The 27,916-nt window shown below is 33.1% G+C and overlaps 2 protein-coding genes across 2 annotated transcripts; one reads left to right on the plus strand and one right to left on the minus strand.

The window, feature by feature from the left end:
• Positions 1 to 555: 555 nt before the first annotated feature.
• On the minus strand, positions 556 to 17,224 carry xit (ALG6/ALG8 family glucosyltransferase xit). The gene is made up of 12 exons (XM_089242913.1): positions 17,095 to 17,224; positions 16,743 to 16,821; positions 14,150 to 14,343; positions 11,378 to 11,567; positions 9,351 to 9,477; positions 7,454 to 7,554; positions 6,497 to 6,617; positions 6,215 to 6,345; positions 4,904 to 5,043; positions 3,424 to 3,521; positions 3,150 to 3,222; positions 556 to 936 (listed from the first exon to the last, which is right to left on the minus strand). Exons 1-12 carry the CDS (start codon positions 17,160 to 17,162, stop codon positions 687 to 689), a joined length of 1,572 nt encoding a protein of 523 aa, XP_089099039.1. The 5' UTR covers positions 17,163 to 17,224; the 3' UTR covers positions 556 to 686.
• Positions 17,225 to 17,452: 228 nt separating this feature from the next.
• LOC149075533 (vacuolar protein sorting-associated protein 26C) lies at positions 17,453 to 27,208 on the plus strand. The gene is made up of 9 exons (XM_089242914.1): positions 17,453 to 17,800; positions 20,348 to 20,491; positions 21,875 to 22,024; positions 22,549 to 22,629; positions 23,054 to 23,128; positions 23,832 to 23,912; positions 24,106 to 24,202; positions 26,285 to 26,410; positions 26,732 to 27,208. The coding sequence occupies exons 1-9, from the start codon at positions 17,750 to 17,752 to the stop codon at positions 26,812 to 26,814; spliced, it is 888 nt and encodes a 295-aa protein (XP_089099040.1). The 5' UTR covers positions 17,453 to 17,749; the 3' UTR covers positions 26,815 to 27,208.
• Positions 27,209 to 27,916: the final 708 nt, after the last annotated feature.

Below are 27,916 nucleotides of genomic sequence, written 5' to 3' on the forward strand. Positions count from 1 at the left end.
CCATGTTCAAACCTCATTGATGCAACAGTGGTGGTCGGCTGAAGTCGGGTTTTTGTGGTTTCCCAAATTAGAGGTTCAAATACGAGCCACTTTCACCTTTAAAAAGTGTTGCCACAGAGAGCAACAGACCTACAACGTACAATTATTCAATCATTACACTTCACTCATAGTTAGGAAAATTGATGACAACACTACACACAACAAGCATTACTCAGAAACAAACTTCACGTTACGTTCACAACACCTACAGGCACATTTCGGCATGTACCAATTTATTAGAAATTCTGTAGAGAAATATGTACGAGATGCATGTATTGTTAAGTAGTAGTAGTTAAATACTCATACACAAAAAATAAAGAAAATTATCATTATTTGGCATATTTATAGCTCACAAATATCACAAGTAAGAAAGGATGAAATGGCAATAATAAAATGATGAGCATGGGAAACATTTAACAATCAGAATAAATTAATAAAAGACAAAAGAAAATCAATCCATCATTAATTGAACCATTCATATCCAAAAAGTAAAGTAATCATAATAGTGATTGTAAATATCGTTTCTAAAAATATATTTATTTGAATTTCAAATAGAAAAATAACCTACTTTTTGCGAGTATAAAACATAGTCGAAGTAGGTTAAGCTATAATTCATATGATAATTCACTTCTTTTATACAATAAATTTTACTTTCTTTTGGCTTTGACTGGTCTGATTGGTACATTTTGTTTCTCTACAAAAACTCTGTGGGAAAAATTTACCCAACAATATAAAATGCATACACTACAAAGACATGAAAGTATTACAAGATGAAGGAATGGAAATCGCGTGTTTAGTCCTGATACACTTAATCCTGCTAAGCACAGGGCATATGAAGCTGGCAATATAAAACCTTTCAGCACCAGCATCCATGGAACACCACTCACATAACTTTTTCTGGAAAAGTTGAAAAAAAGATTAATTTTAACAATTAATTTTAAGAATATTATACTTTTCATTGTAGCTTTAAAATGAGAGAAATTTATATTTTTAAGCATATTTAGATCAAGAGTTTTATGCATGCAAAATGAATAATATACCGAAGCCTTGTTATATATATAACCCCACCTCCATTGTTTCATAGAAAATGATCAGATAAATTGAGTGGTCATTATATCAAAATTTAAAATAAAAAAAAGGTCAAGAAATTTCCATATTAATTATATTAATCCTTTTGTTAAAATTTAAGCAATTGCAATAAAAAGGAAAAAAATCATAATAGAAAACAATAATATAATTCAAATTCATAATTTAAGGTCCGAAGCTATAACTTTGTAGAAAGGGTATTATGTCTACAAAGTCATAGTTTTGGACCTTAAATTATGAATTTGAATTATATTATTGTTTTCAATTGTGATTTTTTTCCTTTTTATTGCAATTGCTTAAATATTTTACTTCGGTATATTTTACCCTTTGGGTGAATATTAGACATAAGACCAACAACTTAAGTATACACAATATAGATGACTGGATGCAAAGCAAAGGTAATTTTGGAAAGGAAAGTCACCTTCCTCTGTTAGGAATAGAACCACCAACCTCTCATTGTCCAGGCGAGTGCTCCAGGGCCGTAGAGGGGGCAATTGGGGGTCTGGTCCCCTTTTTTAAGTTACATGCCCGAAAAAAATTGCTTAGTTTTATCACTATATTTACCTACAAAATTTTTTCTCTATGTTCAAAACAAATGTGCTGCAATCTATTGATGAAAGTATGCAGATAATATAGAAAATTAAGAGCATTGCACTACATTAAAAAAAATGTTTAATCATTCCTTTGTTTGATGAGATCCCAAAATTTTCTGTAACACTAAGACATTTTCCACACAGTTCGATTTTGGACAATTTTTCCTGGAGTTTTGATCAGTTATGGCCACATAGTCTAAGGCTGCTAATTACACTAACGTTCACAAATGCCACCAATGAGCATATTGGTCACACTTGAATGAATACAACCTATAAGCTAATTGGTTGTAATTGCCAAGTCTCGTAAAAGAACTTTCATAAAACTTTTATGGGGGAGCCAAACGAAATTTCCCTTTCCATAATATTTTCCCCATAGATTCAAAACAAATATATTGCCATCTATTGATGAAAATACTTACTAAAGAATTTAAATAATGAGGAAAAAATACATATATTTGCATTTCTCATTTGTTTGATGAACTCTCAAAATTCCCCATAAACCCTAAAAATTTCCCCCTTGTTTTGGACTAAGATAAAAAAAATGCATGCCTGAACAGAATTTTTGCATGCTCTGGGCATGTCAGGCAATAGATTTATCCAGCCCTAGAAGACACTATTAATTTGATTGAATCAATATAGATGGTAGCACTTAAAAATTTGATACAACACTATATAAACACACACACAGTTCCGACACAACTCACTCAGTAGTAAACTGTCCATGGCAATAGAGGGAGTTGTGCTCAGTTTGAAAGGGAAAAATGAAAGAACCTAATTAAATTACTGTTGCACAGTTGACGCTTGATTCTACAAACTTTCAATTTAAGAACTGCACGTTTTTTACCAACTAATCTTCTGCTCCCAAACAATATAATATTCCTTTGAACGTCTTTCCCATTCACAAGCTTTTGATTTTGCAAACTACTTTCCATGTCCATACAGGTTCACAAAAACGAGCATTGACTGTATTTTCTTCAAATATTTAAAGCAATTTTGCCACTGACCATATAAATAAATTCACTGATATTGAATAAAATATTGTTGATGCTTGTTCTTATGGAATTGAATAATTATTAGTTTTAATTCAAAGAAATATATTCTTCAAGACCAGGGGACTAATTCACAAAAATAAGTCTGGTTTGTAAAATCAAGAGGTGACAGTATATGATTTATAAAATTACAAAATGAATCTTGCACAAAGTTGCAGCCACAAGAAACTATAACTATAAAAAGATTAATCAAAACAAACACATTCATTAGCTTCATTATGGTTTGGAAAATAAATAATTATTTTCGTCAATGTTTCACAGGGATGGTGAGCCAACTTATTTGGCTGGTTTGCTTTTATGTAGGAAATTTTGTCAATATTGGATGTTGCATGGTATCTCATGAACATAAAGAAGAAAAACTTTTCAAAAACAAAATACTAACTGGTGAAGCTTTTGGAACACTGTTATCATGTAGGCCAAATGAAGAATTAATATAATTGTCTTCACTGGTGACTCTGGAGAAAATAAACAAGAACAACAAGGAAAATTAGAGAGGAAAAAATTTAATTGTAAAAAACTCCAAAATTTAAAATTCTGATAATTTTTAGAAATCATGGAGTACGATGGAAACTGAGTACAATGGAAATTGACAAAACAACAAAACTTAAATAAAGCGAAGTTTTAATTATTACAAAATGTATTTTAAAATTATTTACCTCCATTCTTGTACAAAAGTGGAAACAGAGATAAGTGCCCTGCACAGGATAGAAGAATGAAATTTGTGACGTATTCTGCATTCGAGACTGCTAGCATCCTGTGCAATAGAAAAAACAATTTCTGAATGAATTATAGTGAAATATGTATTTCAGTATTTTTCTTAATAAATTGATATGTATACAGTCATTTTCTGACAAAAGCAAAATTATGCAAAATGATTGATTTGTTTATATCTAAGGGACCATTCAAATATTACGTTAGCAGATTTTCAGCCATTTTTGACCCCCCCCCCCCCCCTTGTCAGCAAAAGTCAGCAAAACACTGACCCCCCCTCAGCAAAATTTCGTCAGCAGCTTAGAATATTTCATATCTTCAAAAAGGGGTGGTTGATGACATGAGCAACCTTTAAACCCACCTTCCCCCCCTTGTCATCAAAAGTCAGCAAATCCGAAACAACCCCCCCCCTGATGCTGACGTAATACTTGAACGACCCCTAACTCTCAAAAGGGTATGTTAAGTACTGCATTGATCACCAGATTCATTTTAAAATTGTTTTGAGCATGGTTTATTTTAAGAAATGTATAAGATTGCAAATCAATATCAAGAATATTTTTGCCAAAATATTAAACAGGGAGACTAATGACAAGATATTCAAAATAATAAAAGGCTTAAGGTGAGCAAAAACCTATCACCACATAATAAGAGAACAACATTTATTGCTATGAAGAGAAGTGGAGATGTAAGATTACATCACCAAGGAAATTCTGAAAAGAAATTATAAATTTTGAAGAGCAGACTTTACAGTCACAATACATATAGTTTGTATAAAAATGTCACTGTACACAAGATATTATTTAATACAAATGGCATTGCTGCTAACTTTGGTGAACAAAAATTAGGGAGATTTTTGTGCTATTCAAATTCTGTAATTGTACAGAGACAAATGTGAAAGATTTTTTTTAAAAAAAACAGGAATTTTTCATTAATCAAAAGAACATCAACAAAAATCGCCATAGTTATAAAAAATGGGACGGACAGAATAAGCTGGCTGTATGGTCATCAGAAACACTGATAAACTCACTGATTCTACTGTGGAGAGGTCAAACTGACTCTGGCTATTTGGGGAATTTTGTTTTTAACTCTCCAGAATGAAACATTTCTTCACGATTTAGAGCAATGGTGACAATTTATTTTAGGCATTTGATGGCATTCTGGGAGCAAAGTCAGTGAAAACTGACCTTTTCCCACAGATAAATTCTTTGTGAATAGCGTTTCCCCCGCAAGTAGAGATTTTTTTCAATCACAGTCAAACTTTAGAAGATATTCAAACCTTTTTTGGGGCCTTTCGAAAAATTCAACAGATGTGAAATCGGCAGCTATGAAATTATCACAGTATATGAAAAGAAAATTTCCCATTTTTAAGCATAATTGTAACCACAGTTTAATTTTAGATATTTCAGTGTATTTAATGACACTTACGTGAATGGCAGTATGATAGTCATCACAGCTTTCTCATGGACATGATATCCAAATAAGAAACTGGCAAAAGCACAACTCACAATACTCTGAATAAAGAGTTGGGTGCTTTTTGGTTTCTTCCATATGTTCCATAAGAAAGGCTGGAAAAAAAATAAAGGAGGTTAATAAACTAATACTTGATTTTCCTTAGTTAAATATCAAGTCTCAGAAAAAAAAAAAAAAAGGAAGAAAATTCATAGCTTAAACAAAATTCAAAAGAATATTAGAAAAATTAAATTACTTGGTGTCAACTTTTCTCCATGTATAATTGAAAGCAGAATGGGTGGTCTATGTAGTATTTATATTACTATTTCTCGAATTTAATTTCTCTTACTAATGGCTGTTTCATGCCTCACGTAATGAAATAGTATTGCAATAGAGCAGGGGTCTTCAATGCATGGTCCACCGAGCTCTTTGATAACGTGTGTAGTATAACTAAGCGAACCTTGGGCCTGTCTAAAATGTCAAATGTGGTTCACAGTGTCAGCAGTGGAAGACTACCATCAATAGAGAAAGGGAAAATGTAAAGCAAGCATTGATTCCAGATAAATGATACTACTATTACAGTAAAATTATGCCTTTTGGTTCAGTATATATCATAATTAATCAGACAAGTAGATTAAATGTCAAATTCAAAGCAAATAAATATATAGAAAACCTAACAGGAAATCAGCATTTTTTAGTATATTTATTGGCAAAAAAATTACACACTGACCTGAAATCAAATCTAAAGATTTCATTAGTCAATATGATGTAGATTGTTAATTACTCAAACAAAAGCAGCCAATGAAAAAATGCTGAAAACCAAAAATTCCCCCTAATTTTATTAAACTGATTGTATATATAAGACTGGCAAAAAAAAAAGCTTGGTTAAATGTTTTTTTATACCATTATCATTCATTATTTGTTAATGTGTCATGTTCAATCAAATGAATTGGGGAAAAGTCCATCCCAAATGTGCTTATAAAAAAAACAGAAAATTCATTTTTTCCACTAAATTATTATTAAAAATGAAATGGTTCAATGCTTATGTGTGACTCTGATACCTAAAAACAAGAGCACATTTTTTCACATTAATTAAAAGGATTTTATTTCATTAACTAAGTGTGTCAATCTGAATAAATCTCGAACAATACTTCATACATTGGAATTTTCATTCATTATAACATAAAAATGCAGAAACTTTACTGAAAGAAAAAATTCTAAAATTTGTCATTACCAAGTTTATCTAAATAACTAAACAAAAGTATAGCATGCAAGACATGAACAAACCATTATAGTTATTACTGCAAGGAAAATGGTAGTTTTTACACCAATTGATGGCAGAACTCTACGACTATATTCTTGAACCAAACCTCTAGTTATACTGTGGTTGGAGTGAATCTTCAAACCCATTTTCTGAGCTGGTAGAAGAAATAAGAAATGAAATAAATGCAAATTTATGAGATTTCATTTGAATTTTCTACCAATATTAATGAATGGTAAGTATAGAGAATATGTCAACTAAAATCAAAAATACTTTTTTTAATATAAGCATGTGAAAAAATTTGATACCTAAAAAAGACAAAGCAATATCTAATGCATTATACAATGCCCAAATGTTTGGAGCCCAGTATGCATGAGTCAAACCTCTCTGCACCGGGAAAATACGTCTCAAAACCTGATTTATTTGGCCCTACAATAGAAATAAATGTCATAATAATTACTAACTGCCATTACCGTAACATTTGATTTAAAAAAATTATAGAAATGCTGAGTTTTCAAGATATATGTGATCACAAATAACCAATTTATTTTTAATCTCCCACAAGTAAATTTTGTTGTCTATGTGTGACTTATAAACAGATCTGGGTGAAATCTTGAGAAATTTTGGAAGGATAAAATTATGTATAATATGTGTGTTTTACGAAATAATACAATGCAGGAGTGAATGAAAAAAAAAATTTTTGATAGTCATACAGGGCTTCTGATCTTTGATTAACGCCACCTTGAGGGCCTTGTTATGCTGACACTCTTGATGTCATCACTAGCCTCATTCAGAGATCTACAAAACAAGCTACTTTTACCTGATTTGAAGTATGAGTCATATTAATCACAATATCAGTATAAGTCACCTCGTTGGGCAATTTGCCTGTTGTGGTATTTGTATAAGTCATTTCAATATTTAGCTGACCTTTTAAAACTAGTCTTATTGAGATTAAGATTAATATTCAACTGTTCCCATCACTCATGCTCATGAAGTTTTGATTTGCTGAATCATTTAAATTTAATTAATCTCCAATAAGTCCAATGTAGCAAAAACACTGAATAATAAATGTAAGATACAAAGAAATATGTACATACATACAATTAATATTTCATGCTTAAGACAATGGATAATTTAACGTGCAATTTGTAATTAACTGCATTGGATTTATAATAAATCTTGAAATTAAACACATGTGGGAATATATTCAACTTAAATATTTCAAAATGAATGATTAACAAAAATAAGTAATAAATCTATCATACCATGTAAATAAATGGGCCAAATGAGATCATAGTGATGGCGCCAACTGTCACAGACAGTTTGAGGAAATTTTTGATAGAAAAAGATTGTAACAAGTTCCCACCTGTGCAATTGGAGAATAAAAAAATACAAAAATTTCTCAGTAAAAAATTTGCTGAACATAAGCAGATACTGTGAAAAATGAAAGTGATTTTCGAAAGTTATACATTAGAAACCAGGATGAATGTATGGATAGATTCAGCATAATGAAGGAAAAAATGTATGAAAAACAACCAAATCAATTTATGAGAGAGAAAAATTAACATTCAAGTGCAATATGTCCTTGACAGGATTGAGAATGAAAACTTTTGTCAAATTGAAATACCACATTATCCCTTCAACTGCACAAAAAATTTCATCTTTGTTTTTTTAGTGACCTTATATGGAGTTTGTTTTGTTACTAGCAAAAATACATGTCAGACCAGACAAGGCTTGGGCTCTGTCCCTTTCGGGATATAACACTTTACCCATGTTGGTTGGGTCAGGCTGGAAAAAGCACTGCCCAGGTCCATACATTGGAAGCATTGAAGTGCCACACAAACATAATAAAGGGATAAACATGTCTGAGACGCATTATATAACCACTGTCATCAAAGTTAAAACATTCTAAAAGTCAATGTTGAGGCCAACTAACAACTACTTAACCATGCATGCACCTTATACACACATTCCTCTGTGGAATTTCTAACACATCGGTATATCCTAGAATGTGTGTGTTCTGAGCATATGTGTGGCCCCAAATGTATTCGAATGGTCTTATTTGTGGTACTTATTTTGTGATCTTGCTGGTGCTGTCATCTGTCTTCCATAGTTTGAAGTGAAAATGGTAAATGCTTGATTTTTAATGTTACTTAAGTATCATGCTGTAGGTCTGCCTGCTCTCTGTGGAGAAACTTTTTCAAATGGGAAACTGGATCGGATTCATTCCTCAATATTGGAAAACCATAGAAAACAAACTTCAGCTGACCATCACAGTGCCAACCAATGGGTTTTGAACATGGATCCTCAAGATGAGAGTCCGGCATGATGCCCACATGATCACACAGGCAATGTTAAGGCTTGCAAACCATTGTTGCAGAACAATTTGTTTTTTTTACCATTTTGGAAATTTGTTTAGCTCTGATGAACTTTTATATATACTTTCATACATACCAACAAGTCCTATTTCGTATATACATGAAAAATTCCATTAAGATTGGCCCAGAATTATAGATTCGTATAAAGAAATCTCACACACCCACACACAAAATCAATCATATATATTGATTTATTAAAAAGTTTATAAAACATATAGAATTGAAGAATAGGAAAAAAATTGTTTATAATACTGTAGCTCCTCATTATAACATATATTTCAATATTTCATGCCTGTGTTAACTGCTGTAAGAAATTTAATTAACAGTACAACCTAAAAGTTATCTGTTATATTCCATTTTCAATGTATCACATTTTTTCTTCATCTTCCAACGTGTTCAATATAATGAGGGATAAATGTATTTAATTATTGAAGAATCATGAATACATTAAGGTGAGTTACAGTACATAATTTTTCAAAAACTTTTGTTTTTTTTTCTAATTCAATTTTTACCAAGACATAATATCAAGTCAATCACTTGCAGATGACAAGAACAGTTTGAGGTTTAAATATAATTCAAGATTATTATGGAAGCTTTTCCTGATATAACCTGTATTATACCTTTCAATATAAGCCTGCATTTAGTGAATCAAACAAGAATCTGATGGAATGAAAAAATTTAAATGTGTGTAACATGCAAATAACACTAGATAAAGTTCATTATTGAAGGATCATCTCGAGCTCATAGTCATAGAAAATGAAATTAAATCACTTTCGATACCTACCCAATGATTGTTTAGTGAAGCAATAATTTTTCAGCAAATAAATAAAATATGCAGGTGCCAGGCATACATAGAGATGTTTGAAATTTATCAGAAGAGTGTACCAAAAAGCGCATTCCACATACTTTTCCTGAAAGTCAAAGAAAATTGTGGTTTACAAGCAAAAATAAAGTTTCAAAACTAAAAGAAAGAATAAAAACCAACTGATGAGAGAGGCTAATAGTCGTTTCTACCTATTGCGTAACGCTGGCAAATTACTGTACTATATATTATTATTACACTTATTTAGTACAGTAAAACTCCTCTTAACGATCCCCCCTCCAATTTGATCACCCTTCTTTTACAGCAAAATAATCATTTCCCCTTGAAAAATAAAAGTATGCATTTCAAACCCCTGATTAATAGTCACCCCCCCCCCCTTTTTCAAATAAAGGAAATCTGAATGCTTGTGCATCAACAAATCATACTGCCTTTACTGTAAACTTTCTTTAATTCATCAAAAAATCTATGGATTTTTATCATTGTTTTTATATTATACAACTGTTCTATTTTGTTTTGCATACAGTAGAGCCGCTCTAATCTGGACACCCCTATAATGTGAACACTTCTGCTAATTATTTTTATTCTCAACCAAGGGTTCTGAAGTTTTTCCTTTACCCAAATTCTGTTTTGGTTTTTTCTGATAAATCAGCCATTTCATTTCTTTTTGTAGCAAATTTTTCCAATGCATTGTTAGTGTCCACTGCGGTTCTCAGTATTCTGGGAAAATGGAAACAATGATGTCATCTGCACGTCTCAGTGAATATGATTAGTCAGAAATGTCAGTTTCTGTCATCTTCCCTCATTTCATTTCTTCACAGTATAGTTAACCTTAGTGTTTTAGAACTTTTCCAGCACTCTATTATTGTCTAAGTGAATTTCCAAACATGCCAAAAATGTCCAGAGATGTGACAGGTATAAGCTGCTAATGGCAACATGATGCTTTAAATCCAAGGATGATGTCATTCTTTGCTATCCATACGAAGGTTTTTAATAGCTGATGCAAAGATGAATTTTGGAAGTAAAGAAAATTCAACTGCCCTTGCAGGGAATCAAACCCACATCCTCTCATTTGCTGAGTGAGCACTCTAGACAGCTAGACTATACACACACAAAGGCAACAAATCACAATGTTTCCTTAGAGCTCATGTGTGATGAACGGGACCGTACATGGACAGTTGGACCTAACTCAGGCCAAAGCTCACAAACCACAGCATCAGCCAGCTGTTAAAACCTTCGTATGGATAGCAGAGTGTAGCATCCTCCTTGGATAAGTCACCATCTGGTGGCAGTGTGAGCAATTGTGAGCTTTATCCTGAGTTAGGTACAACTGTCCATGTGCGGTCTCATTCAGAGCACATAATCTCTAAGGAAAGATTGTGATTCATTGCCTTTGTAATCTAGTGGTCTAGGACACTCATCTGGCGAGTGAGAAGACATGGGTTCGATTCCATGCAAGGATAGTTGAGTTTTCTTTCTTTCCTATATTCGTCTGTGTATCAGCCAGCTTTAAAAACCTTCATAATGCTTTAAGTGCATATGAGACAGTTGAACTTTTGAGAAAGCTAGAATGCGGATGAGACTAGTTTGGAAAACTCTATACACCAGACAAACATTTTAAAATTGGTAGTTTTTGAAGCAATTAAGAGTGCCAGATTACAGAAAACAGCAATATGGGAAGAATGACTATGAGATATGCAATTAATTGGTGGCTAGAGAAGATATATTTGATGTTGATGCATCACACATCCTGAATCATGTATGACTGAAAATTTATGATGTGGTCATAATCAGTTTGAAAAACTGGCAAAAAGGCAAAAGACAGGCATGTTTTCTGAGGCACCAAAGCATGTGCAGTGGGGCTTGTGATTCACAAAACAAGTTGTAAAACAATTTAAAATTTCAGAAAATACAAAAATAATAATAAGAATATTTCAAGCCACAAATACCTTAATGTATAAGGGATACGAAATGAAGTTTCGAAAAAGTACCTCTTTCAAAGCAGCTATAGACAAAAGTAAAAGACCAAAGAGAAATCCATTGTATTGAAAATGAATGTGATCTACTATTAAAAGCCCAGGATTTAACAGCATCAGCATGGAGAATATCACATCAATTCTAAGCCATGGGTCAGAACAATCCTTATCTAAAGAAGATTCCTTCCAAAATGATTCACTGATTCTGCAAATATGTTTAAGCAAAAAAATTATTTTAAAAAACAGCATTTAAGCAAGCATGAACACACAATCAATCAAATCATCATTTTTAAAATTTTTCATATACGTCAATTTCCAATGTTTATCATCATTTTTTGTTTATCCAACAATTTCATGCATGCATGAGCCGATACTGAGTCCTAGAGAGGGATGAATATCTGCCCTTCCGGTATCCACCTATGCATGCACAACGCCAATTTAGTTGAACGTCAAATTACGAATCATAGATTATGAAACACTGCAGTATCATCTGCTTCAATTGAATGCAAAAAACATATTATTTTTCCCACTTATTGAGAGCAATAAAGAAAGAGAAGAAAGTCGCTGAAATATATACAAATATTTTTATATATTTCAGCAGCTTTTTTTAAGAGACATATACAGGGCTCCCACTCAAAAAATGAGAAAAAGTAGGAAAACGAAGGAATAAAAAGTAGGATGGGGGAGGGTAACCCCCTTGGACAACATAATCATAGCATAATGGAAAGAAATCCCTAAAAAAATTTTTTTTGCAAAAAAAAAATTAATTTTGAATTAACTTTTTTTTTCATAGCATTATTTCAGTTTCCTATAAGGCCGCTGTGCTGGTTGAGTGGTTATAGTGACGGACTCGCGATGCGAGGATCCGGGTTCGAACCCCACAGTGGTGGTCGGCTGAAGTTGGTTTTCTGTGGTTCCCAACTTCAAGGTGCAAATGCGAGCCGATCTCCCCGTTAAAAAGTCTCGCCACAGAGAGCAACAGTCCTACAACGATAAATCATTCAATCATAACACTTCACTCATAGTTAGAAAAACTGGTGGCAGATGGCAGCACTACACATAACAAGCATTACAGAGAAACAAAAAAAACTTCACGTCAGGTTTCACTACACGTACACGCACATTCCCGCATGTACCGATTCGTTGGGGGTTCCACGGGGGCGGGGGTGGGAGTGTGGGCGGGATGCAAGTGTGGTGTAGCAGTAGTAGGTAGGGCCTTCAAAAAATGGCTCGGGGATCCATGATGTTCTTAAGTCAGCCACCTCGTTGGGTAATTTGCCTGTTGTGGCGTTGTATTTGTATTTGTAAGATTGACTCAAGCCAAAGCAAAATGATGAATGACTGGGTTGCAAAACCAATTTTTGGCCAAAACAGTATACTAGCAACCACAGATAATTCTTTGCTGTCTCTTCTCATGTATATTACATTCTTTTTTTGGAGTCTTCTAAAGTGCAGAGCTGTGTCAACTCTCTTCGATAAGGCACAGCAAATTTTGAAGACATACATTTTTTAAGAATGACGCTCCTTCAAGACCACTTTCAAAAGCACAGTGCAAAATGTATAGATTACAAGATTCGATGCAAATAAGGCAAGGTGAACCTGTTTTACTGTGTTGTCCATCATTTTTTAAAAGGATTTGTTCATATTTTATTGTTCAATGCCAGTGTAATCATTTTTGACAAATGAAGCACTTCTATTTCCAGCTCTTTGCTGAGCACATTGCAAATATCATTTATGCCTCTTCATGCCTTAAAAATACAGAAGACAACCAAATGCTATTGGGTAGCACCAAAATCACCAAACCTAGAATAGGCCTATGTATCCAACTGCTTTCAAATTCAAACTGTTGTTTGCATTTCAAAGTGCACTGTAATTTTGAATGATGAATGTTAGTTACTGTCCAAGACCACAAAGTAATAAATACAAAATTATTTTTCCCATCCAGACAGAAGTTGTTAATGACTAATATACTTGTCGAACCCTCAAACTAAGCAAATGAAAAATTAATCAACCAAATGGTCCACATACACCCCCTCCCCCCAAATAACCTTAAAAATGATAAAATTTCTGCTTTGGCAGAATCATTAATTGCATTCTTCAACATTTGTAATATTTGGCAATATATCAATGATTTCCTGCTCAATTAAAATCAGTTACATAAATTTTGTCGATAGGATTTGGTAAAAAAAGTAGGAAAAGTAGGACAAAAACTAGAAAGTAGGACAAAAGTAGGACATTTTAACAAAAAGTAGGAAAAGTAGGACGAGTGGGAGCCCTGCATATAATTATGACATTAGATGCATATAATTGAACATTAAGTGTTTACTGCATTCACATATAAGTATAATATGTAAATCAATAAATGGCAGATCATTTGATAATTTTTGTCGCCCCACAGTCATTTTCTGCACACGAGGGCTAATTAGACCGGGACCTACAATTTATTGTCGATTCTGAATGGCATGCTTGTTTTTTATACTCATCGAGAGGTTGGCGCGCTAACCCCTTGATGGGGGAATCCCTGCAGTAGCAATTTCTTGCTGCGGTCAAGTCCCCATTTTTTGTTATAACCCTGTGACAGGAAAGTTTTCTGACAAGGATGAACCGGGTATCGAACTGCCGACACCTCTAAACATCCTTTGGTACTTTAGGCGAGCATATTATTGACCAGGCTACCACGCCCCCATAAACGGCAGATAGAAATCATCACAAATTACTTCAAAAAAAAATTATATCTCTCTCGCATAGGTGCGTGTGTGAATAAAAATTCCGAAATTGTATACTCACCTCTTAACAGCAAGTATGTATATAACATCAGAAATTATAACTGATAAACGCATGTACAACACTGTATTCTGACTTGTGTAACTTTTCTCTTGAATATTTAGCATGTCAGAATCAAAATACTTTGCAGGAAATGATAGGAAGTATTCAAACCATGCAAATAAAGGTGGATAGTCCAGAGTCCATTTTGATGTTTCCTAAAGAAGAGAAAAATAATAATTTCTTTGATTATATTAAACTTTTTTTTAATGTCATGGAATATTTTATTGTTCATTAACTTTTTTTCAATGAGTTTGACAGTACTCTTTTAAGTGATAATTTCTTGTCAATGGGGATTCATTATATGCATCCAAACCTTATTAGTGGGTCACCCTTAGAATGCATTATTACACTTATTAGATCACTTTTCAAAAATTCAAATTGTCCTCTACGGCCAGTGTTTCTCAACCTTTTTCAGCCCATAGCCCCCTTTGGACAATATTTTCTTCTCTTGGCTCCCCCCCTTAATCTTATCCAGGGCCCCCCCCCCCCTCATCTTCATTCCAGAACCTCCCCCCCTTTTACTTATTGAATTGAATTTGGCCAAAATTAAATTTATTATGAATAAAAATTTCATAAATAAGACTGATTTCTAGAAACCTGGGCCAGGCACGGATCTAGAAAGTGGTTGATCATCCCTCTCAAGAAAAGAATTTTATGGGAAAAATAGGTCTGTGTAATAATGGATGATCTAATGGACCAACTGTACAGTCAACCCTCTCCATGCATCTTCTTCTTTCAAATCGTGCACAACTCCAGTGCCATGGGCAATTTACTACCGACTGAGTTGTGCCGGAAGTGTGAGCATGTGTGTACCTAACAGTTTGAGCATGTATATGGTGATGTGTGTGAATGTTTAGTGCTGTAATCTATGTTTAAAATTGTGAATAAAGTGTAATGATTGAATATTTGTGTCGTTGCAGGCCTGTTGCTCTCTGTGGCGAGACTTTTTAAAGGGGAGATCCCCATATGGTGAGCTACATGCGTCTGCAACTACCCTGGGCTAGAGTTCAAAGAGCTTCCTTCTTGTGGGTGTTTTGTGTATGGCCCTCTCAACATCATGGCTTTCCGGGCAAAGTGATGTTCTGGGTGTCCCATGCATTGCTGGAAGTAATAGCTACATACTTACATTCAAAATCATGGTACCATATCTCATCATGTGGGTCTCCTCTCTGCCCGATATGAGCAAGGATCATGAACACATGGGCTCGTGGGTTGTGATGATCCTGGTTGTATGGACAATTGTGCTGATTCTGAAAGTAGTACCATTTTCTCCTGCCATATTATAATTGAAAGCTCTAATTTTTTACAGCTCTCTGTGGCTCTCCTTTCATCTAATTTCCACCCATGCCCCCCCCCCAGAATATCCCCAGGAACGAAAGGGGGGGGGACGCATGGCCCCAAGTTGAGAACCCCTGCTCTACAGCATTCTAATGTTATTGAACTCCAGTTGTTGTATTTTCCCATACTGTATAATAGGCCAATTTTCTGAAAGCATTCCTTGAAGAATTTGCATCATTATTCTGATTGCAATGTGAGAGAGCATGAAAGGCCAAACAAAAAAGTCGCCAACTTGGCGTGTCCCCTATATCGAAGCTGTTCCGAAATTAGTAAAATGTTACGGCACCCAAGTAGTGCAGTGGTAAGATGCTCATCTACCACCATTACGGCTGCCATCAGGTCGGCAGATTTAATCCCAGAATAGAATATTGATAAAAAGTTCTTCCCTTATCGACTCTGATGTTCAGACCTAACTTGATCTGTAGTGAATTGGTGATATAACCGAAGTTGGTGTGTCATAAAGTAATAGTTGAGAAAAATGCATGGATTAAATTGGATAAACAACTCAAATAACTATCGCAGTGTTAGCTTTTTTTTAATGTTTTAACTTTTTAACAATAAATTAAGGAAATATTGCCAATTTTTCAATGTATAAAATTCTAGGACTTCTAAAACTTTTGACATTAGGGGTATCCCAGCTCAATCTTGAGACATTTCGGAAGCACCTTAAACTGCTAGACACAGTAGTTATAAATAATAGCCCTATTACTATGTTTATTTGCCTTAGTCAAAATATCTGGTCACAGAACACTTTTTCCAAATCACTAATCTAAACAGTTAACTTCTTCACATATTTTTTTGATGCTTCAAACTTTTTACATGTAGACCAGTGATTCTCAACATGGGCATTATGAAATGCCCATGTTGCCTGAAATGTTCTGATCAAATGCCTGAAATGTTCCAGGGGGTGGTAGAAGCTACGGGTGTAACATAGGATCCTATCAGTTAGATTAAATTGTGCATTGGGGGCGATAGGAGAAAAAAATTTCTGAAGGGGACGGTGGGACAAAAAAGTTTGGGAAACACAGATGCAGACAATTGCAGATGAAAACTGTGCATGCAGCGTGTACCTCTATGCACTCTTCAATTCTAAGAATTCTTTACAATATTGAGGGGGGGGGGGGGAGGAAACAAATCTCTAATATCTACATTCTTTGTTTAACATAGATGAATATTAAAAAAATAAGAATTAGCAAAGCAGTGTAAATATTCTCACCTCCACATACCAGTCACTGATGAACTTATTATGAGTGATAGCCATCCAATTACGGTGAACTTCCATATCAGTAGAATGACTAAAAATAAATAAAAACTTCTTGTGTTTTCAACATATTCTACAATTAACAGAATCGTGTATAGTGACAAAATTTATGACAAACATGGCAAAAAAAAATCAGAGAAAGCTGGAATGAGTTTCTTCCACTCGAAGTTTGAACGAGATATCTCGCCCGTGATCGCTAAAAGGTTTAAACCATGCATTACGGTTGTGTCACTTGTTTATTTCTAAATGATTGGAGAAAATGTATTTATACATTTAAAAATAAAGGCCTTTGTTAATGAATACGTACTACATTGGTATGAACAGCAATTTGAGACACACAGCGAAGATACAAATAACGGGAAATCGATGAGCCATGACAATTTCTAAATTTTGAAAACCGGGTCGTTTGTTGATGTTTGAAAGATAAACAATCCCTTTGCATGGTAAGAGTTGTTTACTTCTCTTAAATTTTTGTTTATTTTTTTTGAAATACTGAGGATATTTAATAGCGTAAGCAATGTTTAGAATGTCTTCAAAAATATTTTAGCTGATAAATTTACTTCAAATAAAGATATTAACTTGAATCTTTGGTTATTGTGTTTAAATAAAAATAATTATGACACGTTGGTCACCGTAGACCTAGATCCATAATATCCTGTATAATCAAAGTGGAATAGCAGTTGTAAACACAAGTTTGTAAACATTGGGGGCGGGAGCGTATTAATATGACTCCAAATTGAAACTTTCAACTTTTTAAACTAAATGCAAATATATATATATTATAAACATTTTATAAACTTACTTATATGAGAATCCAGATAATTCATATATAACTTTCTTATCTGTATTTCTAGTTGGGTTTTTTTTTAGTGTATTATGAAGCTGTTGAAAGTATGAGCAGCTGATTTAATATAATTGCTAATTATTTTTCTCTATCAGTAACTCTCACTAATTAGTGCAATATGTTGTTTGACGTGCGGCTAAAGCGTGAAAATAAGACTTACCGGGAAAAGGTGAGATTAATGTTAAAGATAATGTAATACAGACCCACTGTTGAGAGTAATAGAGTACATGTGTGGGGTAATTCGTAATGTACGACGTACCGTGATTTGGCAGTTTTTTTATTTATTTCCGAACTCGCTTTGGTGCAGATACTAAACAAGTTAGTCACGATTAGTGACAAATTAGTGATTAGTCAAACAAGTTAGACATGATAAGTCTTGTATTATTTGACATTTTCTCAGTTTGTTAGCAATCCAAGCATTTGTTGTCCGCTTCACTCACAAGTACATAACTTTCAAAATGCCAATAAGCGTGAGCCAGCTTCCTTCAAACTATGTGCCCTCCATAGATAAATCTTTGTACTGTAATCTATCCACCTTTTACTGGACGGGACCAACAGAAACAGCTGTGTTCATCTTTTCTCGCCACCACTTTAACGGTGAATGGCAGGTTGGGCATTTGTAATTGTTGGCTACTAGACCCATCTTCATGCAGAACTCTGAGGCTTTCCTTCAAATTGTAGACGGTGTAGAAACTTTGAAACAATGGATTTATTCCCAATATATGGTATTCCGTTTTGTCGCTAAATTTTCGGATGAGCCAAAACAGCTATATGTCACCAATTCTATTCTCCAAGTCCTGAAATGTAGATGGTGCCACTACTCATACTTTTCTATATCAGCTTATTGTTGCCACTTCGTTCGGCTTGTTCCATGCCATTTTTTTTTTTTTACACTTTAGTTCTGCTTATTCCGTGCTGTTTTTGACCCTCTCTGGGGCAGCTTTTTCCATACATTTTTTTCTGCATTATGGCTGATCGCATCGTTTTAATGTTTCTACACGGTCTACAATTTGAAAGGTCAAGAAGCATCAAGTTCTCCATGAAGATGGGTCTAATAGCCAGCAATTAATGAATGCCCAACCTGCCATTCACTGAGGAAGTTAGTAGTAAGAAAAGATGTATGTGACGGTTTCTGTTGGTTTGGTCGAGTAAAAGATTCCCATACAGTGCAAAGGTCTATCCATGGAGCAGGTGGTTTGAAGAAAGCTGGCTCACACTTATTGATATTTAGAAGTTACGTACTTGTGAATGAAGCGAACAAATGATTCCTTCTATTGGTGACAAACTGAAAATGTCGAAGAATACATGACTGTTATCATAATACATAAATCATGACTAACTATTTGAGTTTCTGCCGCGAAGTTCATCAAAGTGGGTTTGGTGATAAAAAAGCAACCAAATCACAGTATACCATATATTGGAAATTATCCACCTAATTTTTTGTTGAGTTTGGTCAATTGATTATTAAAAGGCACTTATAATCATTTGCTCTAAAGGTGTGTTCTTTCTATGTGTTTGTTGTCCTTGAGCGGTTTGCAGAAATTTCTCATCAATATGTATGGACGTCGCAAAATATTTCCTTGCATTTATCAAAATAATAAGCATTGCTCACTAAATAATCGTCACACTTGAGAGAATTCGCTAAGGGATTATCAAAAAAGACTTGAATGACAATATATGTGACATTATAAAATGTTTCTGATTGAAAACGAAGATTGAAACCTGTAAAGGGTTTTTAAAAATAAATAGTTGTCTGATATTTGTCAGAGTTATAGTTTTAGACATTTTGCATGCATGGTTATGTGTCTTCTTAGCATTTGCTGCTGTTAGTGGCTTGATGTGTCAGGAGACTGGTCTCAAAATAAAAGTGAGGGTCAAAGGGGAGGACAACTGCCCCTGACAGCAAAATACACATATCAAGTTATCATACTTTATAGTGGAGATGGCGGCAAAATCATGTTTGCCCCACCCTCTACAAAAATTCTAGTTGAAATCTCGTCGTGAGATACTGCCAATTTTATACTTGAGATACAACAGGCTGTTCAAAATTATTCAAATATATTACTAAAGTTGTATTTGGCCCTGAACAAGACAAGTCTAATGCCACTTTTTGACAGCATGTCTCTGACAACATAAATGCATTAGGGGCTACACAAACATTCAGAACACATGTTCGAAATATATATATGCAGGAATATGCTATATCTGCATGCAGATTTGGTGAAAATTGCACAGAGGTATATGTGCGAGGTGCATGTGTGGTTATAGCTTTTACAAGTTGTACTTTTATAATTACACATGGTTACAGAGGCCTAATTATTTGCCAACTGAAGGTTAATATATTTTTTTAATAACATGATCTTCACATATTCCCAAGCGATTCCTAAGATCTGTGCAGGGAATTTGTTAGTGTTATATAGTAGACATCAGTGCCCAAACTGTGATTCAAACCTGCATAGCCGAAGGCTAGCACACTAGCCAATCATCTGCCAGGTGGCGTGTTATTGTAAAATTACGTTAAACTAATTGAAATAGTGATAGTTAATGATAAAAATATTTAAAGAATTGTTACCTATAAGAAAACATGTAACTAAATAAGTTGCTGACTAAACATAATCTGCTGATGATGAGCTCAGTAAAAAAAGTTGATTTTTTTTTTTTTTTAATTTTTATATTTCTATTACTTGTGTGTTTAGGGTTTTTTTTTCTTCTTTAGGAATCTATCTATGGGTTTATCATGATAGACAGCAAAACAGAAGTTAAACATGAAGGAATATCGCTTATGATGGAAGGGTCTGTTAATATGCAGTTGAGTCCAAAAAATGTCGGTGTTTTGGAAGCCTTTTACAGTTCTGTCAAAGTAAGCAAAACTTCTCTTTCAAATAACCCACATCTGTAACACATATACACAGAATTTCCATAATTAAAGTTCCCTCTTTTCTATGATGTCTACAGCTGTGATTATTCATTGGAAAGCTATAGAATCTTTGGAACATCTTAATGAATGTGTGAGGATGATGCTAAGGGGAGATAAAAATAAATTTGACATCAGAAAGGGGTAAAAGACATGATATGACAAAAATATGACAAAGACAGGGTAATGTGCATGTTAATTTTTGCAGCTATACTGACAGGGTTTGAACAGTACCATTGACACAGTGGTAGTCAGCTGAAGTTGGTTTTCTGTGGTGCCCAGTTTTGAGGCGCAGATGCAAGCTGATCTTCCTATTAAAAAGTCTCACCACAGAGATCAACAAGCCTACAATGTACAAATATTCAATCATTATACTTCATTCATACTTTTAAATAAAGATGGGAGCACTTAATATTCACATGCAACAACAAATATGCGCTGTCAGACTGCTATGCACTCACACTTCCACCAGCACAACTCACTTGGTAATAAGTTGCTGATATTGGTAGACTGGAGCTATGCTTCATTTGTAAGAAAGAAAGAGAAATGTGTGTATATGAGGTCCATGTACAAATAAACAGTAGTAGTAGTGTGATGGTAGCTTTCTGATGAATAATTATGGCTGTATATAGGAATCAAATATATACAAGGCTGTATAAGATCAAAGGAACTTTTATTCCAGATTTTATCAAGGCTGAACAAATCCCAGCCACCAGGTCACTATGGCTACTAAAAAATTCATTATCCCCTGAGAAAAATTCAAAAGAAACATTATTGTGAACCGTTTGCTTTGGGTAAAAAATTTTTTGACTCATAGATTTTTATTGCAATTTTTCCAGCCCTGTATCATATCACATAATATAGAAAATTTATTTTCACTGTTATGTAATATGATACAATACATAATATTGAAAAATTTTCAGTGTTATGTAAAAAAAAAGAATGAAAATACCCACAAATTAACTGGGTTGCATCAAAACTGAAGCTGGTGTTGTGTACATATCGTAAAATATAGAAAGATCTTCAGTATCTCGTATTACTGTAAATCTTCATCCAATTTTGAAGCTGTTCATTTTTGCCTTCGGTCAGTTTTTGTCTTTTTTGTAGCACTTCTTGGTGTTTTAAAAACTTATCTTCAAATTTTGGGCAGGACCTAATCAAATGACTTTTTATGGAAACCTGTGGGAAATAGAGTTTCAGTTAACAAATGTGATTCCGGAATAAATTATCTTTGTTAACCAAGGTATCACTGTACTTGTACATGTTGTATTTTATCAAAGTATTTGCGAGTGTATCTGAATAATATTTTATGTCTCTTTCATACCTTAGCCTGTTAGTTTAGTCAACTGCTCGATAGAGATTTCAAAGCCTGGAAGATTACCACCAGGAAAAACTGAAATTTCGTTTGAAATACCTTTGAAGCCAAGATCAGGAAAAATACTTTATGAAACATACCATGGAGTGTTCATCAACATTCAGGTATAAATTTAAATCATTTCTTGATTTTCAAAATTGTGTTTGTAACAACATTGTTCTGTATGTCCGGTTAGGTGGTTTCAAAACCTTTTACTGCCCAGGGGCTCATGCATATTTCTTTTGTGAAAGGGACAGGTGTAAAAGATGAAAGTTTCCAAAAATTGCTAATGTATTATAAGTAGCATGATTCATTGTTCAAGTGATTAAAATGTTTGTTGTTCAAGTGCACCAAGGAAGAACTTGGTGGACAGCAAGTAGGGGACCCCTAGTCTAAGTTATAATAGAGACATGATTTTGTGTATTTTTGAATTTAATGAATGTATTTAATGTAAAGAGAGATAGGGAATATATATAGGGGATATTATATTGTTACTATATTTGAAAATGTGGTTGATAAAGTATACATTTTATAGGGTACATGATACTTATAATGATGCCATTAATGATGCTTATAAATTTGATTTTCAATTTATATATTTTTTTCCGTCTGTATGTCAAGTTTTATTTCCCCCCCCCCCTCCATCTAGTATGTTTTGAAATGTGATATCAAGCGGCCTCTTTTAAATAAGGATTTGCAAAAAACTGTGGAATTCTTTGTTGAGTATGAGGTAAGATTGTCTGTTTAATTTTTTATATTGCTTCATAGTGTAGAATCACAAAATTTTGATTGTTACTATTATATTATGACACTGCAGTAGTTATGGGATCAAAATAAATCACTATCAACACAAGGATTTCGTAACTGAAAGTTAGTCTTTTTCTAGTCATGCAATGATTTGAGTTCTGGAAAATTTGGTGCATAAAATATGGTAGCATTCTTGTATTATTGTTGGTGGTTGATTTATATAATATACTTGATTAGATCATAGATATAGATTTAACGCGATTGCATTCATAACTGTTCATGATATAAAAATATGAAAATTTTATCATTTTAAATAAAAAATACATTTTTTAATTTCACCTAATAACTAAAATGTTCTCATTTTTTCTTTCATCATTTTCCCATTTTTTGAATTATTTTCTTGTCAGCCTTCAAAACAAAAAGAAGAAATTTCTCCACTCTCATTTGTAATCACCCCAGAATCTCTCCAACAGTCCAGATATGTGAGTTTTGATTTTTCAACAATTTTCATTATTGTTTTGATTCATTGGCATTAATTTATTTTTTTCCTCTCTAGCATCACATAATTTATTTTCTGATTAAAACAGCTGTTCATATAATGAGTCTGAATTCTTGTGTTATTTGTTTTGTTTTTTGTCAAATTAAGAATGATTGATGGAACACTTCATTAACAATTTTTTTATTTACACTAATTGATTTTTTGTCAAAACTTTGCTGCTAGTGAGCACAAAAGAAAGATGCTATTCTTGTTGCATATTAGTTATTATTATTATTTTAAGCAGAAAAGTGGTTTGAATATTTAATGAAAAATCATCATCCAATATTAATTTAGAAGAAATTTGGTGTTGCATTAAGTCATATATTTTATATCATTGAATTTATTTTTCTTGAACGTTGGGTTATCATTAAGAACACTTACAATAGTGTCTTGATCAATAGTAGACAATGAGAGCATCAAGAATAGATAATGAGCTTATAAATGGTTAAAGAGAGCTCTAAAGAATCAGCATTTTATTTATGTTATGGTACAAACATACATATTTTATTTATGCAACAAAATTTATAACTTTTTATAAAATCTTAGGTATCCTTTTCTCTCATAGTTAGTACGTTGTTGCTCTTGTACAGATTGTTGATACATAAAAAAAATGTTATTGTATTTTTTTTTTTATATAAAAATTTCAGCGTAAGAGTGTTCCGATTTTCACAGTAAGAGGGAATCTTGCTTCAACTGTCTGCAATATAACTCAGCCATTCACTGGAGAGGTACTGTTCAGAGATTTTCTTATAATTCAATTGCTATGTGTAATTATGGTTAAGATAATTTAATTGGTTCTAATGTCTTCTATTCGTGATGTAGCTAATTGTTGCTACAATAATGTTTTTACCAAAAAACCTTTTTTTTTCAATATTTTTTTATTACAAAATTTCATTTCAAGAAAATGTATTACTTTTTTAGATTTGTGTGGAAAAATGTGATGCAAATATTCGATCCATAGAACTGCAGTTGGTTAGAGTTGAAACTTGTGGCTGTGCAGAAGGATATTCAAGAGATGGTAATACACTTTATCTTTTCTTAATGTAATTCAACAAGAGCTATGTTCATGCGTATGATTGATGCATGAACACAGCTTAGATCTTTATATGTAAAGAGACTACTTTTAGGTTCAAAATTATAAAAGTGTGAACTAAATAAAAGCCTTCTATTGACATGGTGAAGGATGAACTTGCATTAGTTTTTTGACAAGTCATTCTGTTTTCAAAAATTTAATTGTGCAGAGTCAATAAAACTTAAACTGTTCCCATCATTTATAAGCAATTGATGCATTATCTTAAATCTTGATGAAAATTAAATTCTCTAAAAACCAATACATGATTTCTTTAAAAATTATGTGCAGCTGCTCTCCCTGGGATGGTATTTCCTCAGTGGATAAGTTTTAAAGTATTTTGCTCTTAAATTAAAAAAACAAAATGAAATTTATTATATGAGACTAGAAAAGAAAGAAGAAATGGAAATTCTTTGGACAAAGGGTCATTGTCAGTATATGTGCATTCTCTCCCCAGTCTTCCCCAATACATCATCTGGGGTGTCTAAAATGCATTATTGGGTACTAAATTAGGTTTTGCAGCTAGCTGTCAGTCTAAGGCTTTTCAACAGCTGACTGTGCAATCACCGCAGCATGTACTGCACAGCTTGTCAGGTCATTGTTATATCTGATTGGTCATTGTGCACTGAGACTGATGTCTCATGGGCATCACTCTTGCATACGTCTAGAAGAATGTGATTGAACAGAAGTTGCTAAGTCATCTCATTGGCTATCCCATTCATTTTGTTAGCGACCACGGAACAAAGACAACTTGATATTCTTCAGAGCCAATGAAACTCAATAGGGCCTGATTTCCCACTCTGCAGAATTTTTGACTCTCTTGGTTCCATGTCCACCAACAAAAAAATTGAAACAACAGATCTGATAGCTCAGCACCTCTTGTCAAATTACATTCTTCTGCACATACAAACGATGCTCATGAAGTTCAAATCAATAATGGCCAATCAGGGAAAACCAATACTGGACAAGCTGAGAAGTAAAAGTACACACTGCGATCCTTGCCCAGTCATCTGTTGAAAGTTCTTAGACTTGTAGCTAGCAACAAATCTTCTAACTCACTTTCTGGTAATGCAACTTAGACATTTCCTGATGATGTGATGAGACACTTAGATTAGATAATGAGCTCGCCCTGACACCACAGGCAGAGATAGACTTCGAAGTCTGGTGGTGGGGGGCATGGTCATTATTGCTGGGGTTTTTGTTGATGTCCATTCATATATGCACATATACATTAGATCAATTGACTGCACCTTTGATACTGGGGGGAGGGGCCATGCCTGACACTGGCCCTTCACTCTGAGAAACTCTTTCAGTTGACAATAGCTATGTAAAACTTATTGAAGAAGGATTTTTTTTTTTTTACAGTTAGAAGGTTAAACAACTTCCATCAATTTTGTTTATTTATATATATATATAATACATGTGAAAGAATATTATTGCTAGTAATAATGTAAACATAGTTTCAAAAATCTGCTGTGGAAAAAAAAAATGTGCAGAGTTGAAGTTTTAACTATTATCAATAACATTCAACTTACTGTCATGATTATTATGATAATATGGGAATCTTTTTCATTTATTTTTTCAATATTAAATTCATATTTCATTTCATGTTTATTTTTATTTTATTATTAATATTTTTTTTATTTTATTTGGCATTAAAATTGATATTGATTGAAACTTTGCGAATATACAGAGATTAACATTAACTGATGGTTATAGACTATGGAAATTTATCATTCATTATTGCCGTTAAAATTATGATTAATTACAATTAAAAAATTTTCAAATCATATTTGTGGGGTGAACCATTTTATGGAAGAGTAGATGAACTTTGCCCAAGAATATTAATATCACATTAGCAAATAACGCAAATATTCGAAAAATACAAAAACTTCTAAAACTCCTTTGTATTTTTCGTACATTTGCCTTATTTGTTGGCAACTTCTTAGCCATTTTATGTACACAATTTATTCAATTTTCCACAATCACATGATTTATTATTATGATTTCTATAAAATGCCTTTTTTGTAGCTACAGAAATACAAAATATTCAGATTGGCGAGGGAAATGTATGCCGCAATATTGCTATTCCTATTTATATGGTTTTCCCACGACTTTTTACTTGTCCAACATTGGAGACAAATAATTTCAAAATAGGTGAGTAATAGGTTGTATATTCAACTTCTTTAAAATTGTTTTTTTTTCCTTCAAAACATAGATTTGCTCATTCACTGCATTAGTTAAAGTTTTGAAGGGAAAAAAAGGGTAGTTAAAGAAATAAAATTGTATGAGATATATCCACTAAATTCTTTCCCACTGAAAATAAATGCATGCAGATAAAAGAAAATTTGGAAAGTAAAAGGATTAGCTACATATATTTGTAGAAAAACACTTCAAGTGCATATATATATGTATATGTTTCCTTGTTCTATTTGAACAAATTGTTTGAATTAGTGTGTTTTTTTTCTTCTTTTCTAGAGTTTGAAGTGAATGTGGTTGTTATATTTGAAGATGAACATCAAATAGTAGAAAACTTTCCGGTAAAAATTGTGCGTGAGTGAGGATTTGATATTATTTTGAAAAATAGGTTCAGGTAACTTTTGGGTTTAAGAAAAATGGGAGGGGGCGAAATTTGTGCCATTTCTATATGCAACTTGACTGTAATAAAAGTTGAACATTTTCACTGTGTGAAACTTGAGTACATTCCTTTTTAAAAGCAAGTGTATAAATGACTACAGAGCAGTAACATGATAACTATTTTCTATGATTTTTTTAGGGTAAAAAAATATGAAATAAATGATTTGATTGTCATGTTTGCATGAAATTGAATTTTTTGTTAAACTCCTACATTATGATTGTCAATTATGGCAAAAAAAACTTTGAAGACACTGAAACTTCATGATTTCAGTTATAATTTATCGGTAGAGAAAAAATTAAAATTTTTATGCATGATTATTGTGTATTTCATCATTATGCATATGATATCTTTCCGATTCAATAATAAACTGCTGCAATATAACGTATACTTGTATACTTCAGCGTATCAATAAGGCATCTGACATCTGTATTCAGTACAGGTAGTCTAAACTTTCAACTCCCTAACTGTATTCATATGGTACTTTTAGAAAATAAGTGAAATGTTGGTATTTTTTAAAAATTATAGCATTCACCAATAAATTTCAAGTGATAAAAAAACTCCATTTGTGGAAAGTGAAGCTGTGTGTGATGTTAGTTGTTCTAAGTATGCTGTCCATTCTGTTTTTGATCATATTTAAGGTTCTCGTTTGGTGTAATTTTGCACCATTTTGATAACAACAGGTAATTCTCAGCCTATTGTTGGGCACCTAATTATTATTGATAATGATTAACTAGATGTCCCACTCTTCTCTCTATGAAAATTAGTTAAATGGTTGAAGACTTTTCTCTTTAATAAATTTTCTTTAAAAAACTTGCCCAATATACACAAAAACAATCCATATTAAAGCCACATGCATGGACAGATATTAGCCCTAATATCAGACTCTGATTACTCTTCTCTACTTTCCAGAAGTGCCTTGAAATGACACTGAAGGCATTTCAATTTTGAATTCAACATGAACTTTTTAAATATTTTGTGCTTTGTTGAAAATACCTTTCATCAACAGTTTGTATGTTCAAAATATT

The sequence above is a fragment of the Pholcus phalangioides genome, unplaced genomic scaffold (assembly GCF_987345545.1).
Source record: "Pholcus phalangioides strain wild (caught in Gottingen) unplaced genomic scaffold, Ppha-v1.0 ptg000015l_1, whole genome shotgun sequence".
NCBI lineage: Eukaryota > Metazoa > Arthropoda > Arachnida > Araneae > Pholcidae > Pholcus > Pholcus phalangioides.